Source organism: Rutidosis leptorrhynchoides, chromosome 9 (genome assembly GCF_046630445.1).
Source record: "Rutidosis leptorrhynchoides isolate AG116_Rl617_1_P2 chromosome 9, CSIRO_AGI_Rlap_v1, whole genome shotgun sequence".
Taxonomy (NCBI): Eukaryota; Viridiplantae; Streptophyta; class Magnoliopsida; order Asterales; family Asteraceae; genus Rutidosis; species Rutidosis leptorrhynchoides.
The window spans coordinates 19,295,823-19,298,520 of NC_092341.1; the positions used below are offsets into that span (position 1 = coordinate 19,295,823).

Here is a 2,698-nt window from a genome sequence, read left to right on the forward strand (position 1 = left end):
ATCGTTTAATAACTTCAAATGCCATGAAAAGATTCTATCATACATAGATGAATACAAAGAGTTCGATGAGTTCTTTGTGGTGAAAGAATGCGCAGTTTGGATCGAAATTAGCGGACTACCTGCGTGTGCCTGGACAGAAGGTATCTCAAGAAAGATTGCTCTCCTTTTTGGGTACAAATCGTTTACTGTGACCGTCAATGACCCAGGTCGATCTGGATGTGGAAAATTATGCAACATCACAGAGCGCCTTGATTATATACATGATATTATTCACGTTACTGTTAAGAACAGGATTTTCAAAGTTCTAGTACGCGAGACATCTAATTGGAGCCCTTCTATCAGGGACTTTGAGGATGAAACATCTTCGGATGGGTCCCAAGAATACTACAATTCAGATGGGGACAAATCTGTGGTGCATTCTGAACACTCCATGGATGACTCACTCGATGTGGTACCTGATTCTTATGATATCCCTATGTTTGCTAAACCAAAACAAGTGGATATTGAAGAACAATCCAACCTAAAGGCTACACCGAAATCACAACCAAATGAATTGAAACGTGATAATGTCAAGATTCCTCCTTTGGTTGTTGAAGAAAATTCACTGAATCATCATGAATCGAAACAATCGTCCTCTTTCTCAAAACCCCCAGGTTTTAATGGTGTCAGGTTTCATTCTCCCATTGGTAGCAAAAGTAGTCATACTCACATGAATCAAAATAGCAGCCCACAGTCCATCTCTTCTACGGCTGTGTCGGAAAAATTTTGGAATAAGCATGTTAACCTAGGCAATATACTTGGGTACGATTTGGGTAATACATCCAAAGAAAGCAAATCAGTGATATTGAGTATGGGAGGATTCAATACGATTTTATGAATTGTTTATCCTTAAATATTGGTGGAGGGATGTTTTCCAAACAAAAACAAAATTGGATTAAGAAACTTTGTAACGATCATTCCATCGCGGTTCTCGGTCTTCAAGAAACTAAGATGACGTCCCTTGATTTTTTCGCTATCAAAGCTTATTGGGGCAACTTCCATTTCAAAGTTGCAGCCTCTAGTGCTCGTGGACATTCGGGAGGGATTGTCACGGTTTGGGACCAACGATTCTTTTCTAGCACTCGGATCATATCTTTTGCTAATCTGTTAATAGTTCAAGGTAACTTTGTTAATTGTTCTTCAACATTCTTCCTCATTAACATTTATGCGCCTCAGTCTCTTGTTCTAAAGAAACGTATATGGTCGTTTGTTCTTTCATTCATGTCTTTGAATGAGGGAGAATATCTCATTTTTGGTGATTTCAATTCGATTCGGCTCTCTTCGGAAAGATTTGGTGCTAGCTTTTGTCAAAGAACATCTGATGCTTTTAATGATTTCATAGAAGAGGGTAATTTGGTTGACATCCCTCTTGGAGGAAGGGCATACACTAGAGTTAATAAAGCTTTTACCTCAAACGCCAAACTTGATCGTTTTCTTGCTTCAAATGGTTTTCTACAAGCTTTCCCAAACATTTCAGGAACTATTCTTTCAAACCTTTGGTCGGATCACTGTCCTCTATTGCTTTGTAATGATGTCCGAGATTATGGTCCCACTCCGTTTAAACTTTTTAAATCATGGTTTGAGATGAAGGGTTTCGATGATACAGTGATTGAATGTTGGAATAATCCAGAAGTTTATTTGAGCTCCAATCCACAAATTCGCTTCAAAGATAAACTTAAAAGGGTTAAGGTTGTGTTAAAGGAGTGGCACAAATCTGCTCAATCAAAAACTTCTTCGGAAAAGAATACTCTTATGGATCGTTTGAAGAACATAGATGATCAAATTTCAAATGCTTATGACCCCCCTTCTTTCGCACATCAGAGGGCTAGATCCTAAAAGAGTTAGCAATTATTGAATCTATTGAAGTTGCAAATGTGGCCCAGAAGAATAAAAAACTCGCAACAAGTTTGGGTGACGAAAATTCATCGTTTTTCCATGCTAACATCAATAGAATGAGGAAAAAGCTTCAAATAAATGGCATAATGTCAAACGGTATTTGGGAGACTTCTCCTACGAGGGTCAAACAGATTTTTCATGATTTTTTCACAGAAAAGTTTAAACATGTTAACTGTGCCTCTGTTCGAGCCCCTAGCAGATATCTCAAACAGCTCTCGGCTTCCAAAGCATGCTTTTTGACTTCGAATTTTTCAGAGGTAGAAATTAAGGAAGCGGTGTGGTGTTGTGGGTGCGATAAAGCTCCGGGTCCAGACGGTTTTTCGTTCAGATTTATCAAACATTTTTGGGACGCGGTTAAGGCGGATATCTATAACATGGTTCATGATTTTGAGAATAGATGTATGATACCTCGGGGTTGCAACTCCTCGTTCTTCTCCCTTATTCCGAAAAAGAACCATCCTATTCATGTTCAAGATTTCCGCCCTATTAGTCTAATTGGCATTCAGTACAAAATCTTAGCAAAGCTTCTCGCCAATAGATTAGCCCTTGTCATTAACGATATCGTTAGCTCGGAGCAGACAGCTTTTATTAAGGGCCGTCAAATTCTTGACGGACCTCTCGTTATTAACGAAATAGTTAACTGGTGCAAGAAGAAAAACAAAAAAGCCTTCCTCTTTAAGGTCGATTTTGATAAGGCTTTTGATTCGATGAATTGGGAGTTCATCTTTTCAATGTTAAAAAATATGGGTTTCAATGATAAATG

The 2,698-nt window shown here is 38.5% G+C and overlaps 1 protein-coding gene across 1 annotated transcript; it reads left to right on the top strand.

Annotated features, from left to right (window-relative positions):
- Window positions 1-990: 990 nt before the first annotated feature.
- LOC139867802 (uncharacterized) lies at window positions 991-1,875 on the top strand. Its single transcript, XM_071856154.1, has one exon. It carries the CDS (start codon window positions 991-993, stop codon window positions 1,873-1,875), a length of 885 nt encoding a protein of 294 aa, XP_071712255.1.
- The last annotated feature ends 823 nt before the right edge of the window (window positions 1,876-2,698 follow it).

Bases quoted from the DNA above. Each gene is read 5' to 3' on its own strand.
- LOC139867802 (XM_071856154.1), top strand. From the start codon at position 991: ATGACGTCCCTTGATTTTTTCGCTATCAAAGCTTATTGGGGCAACTTC.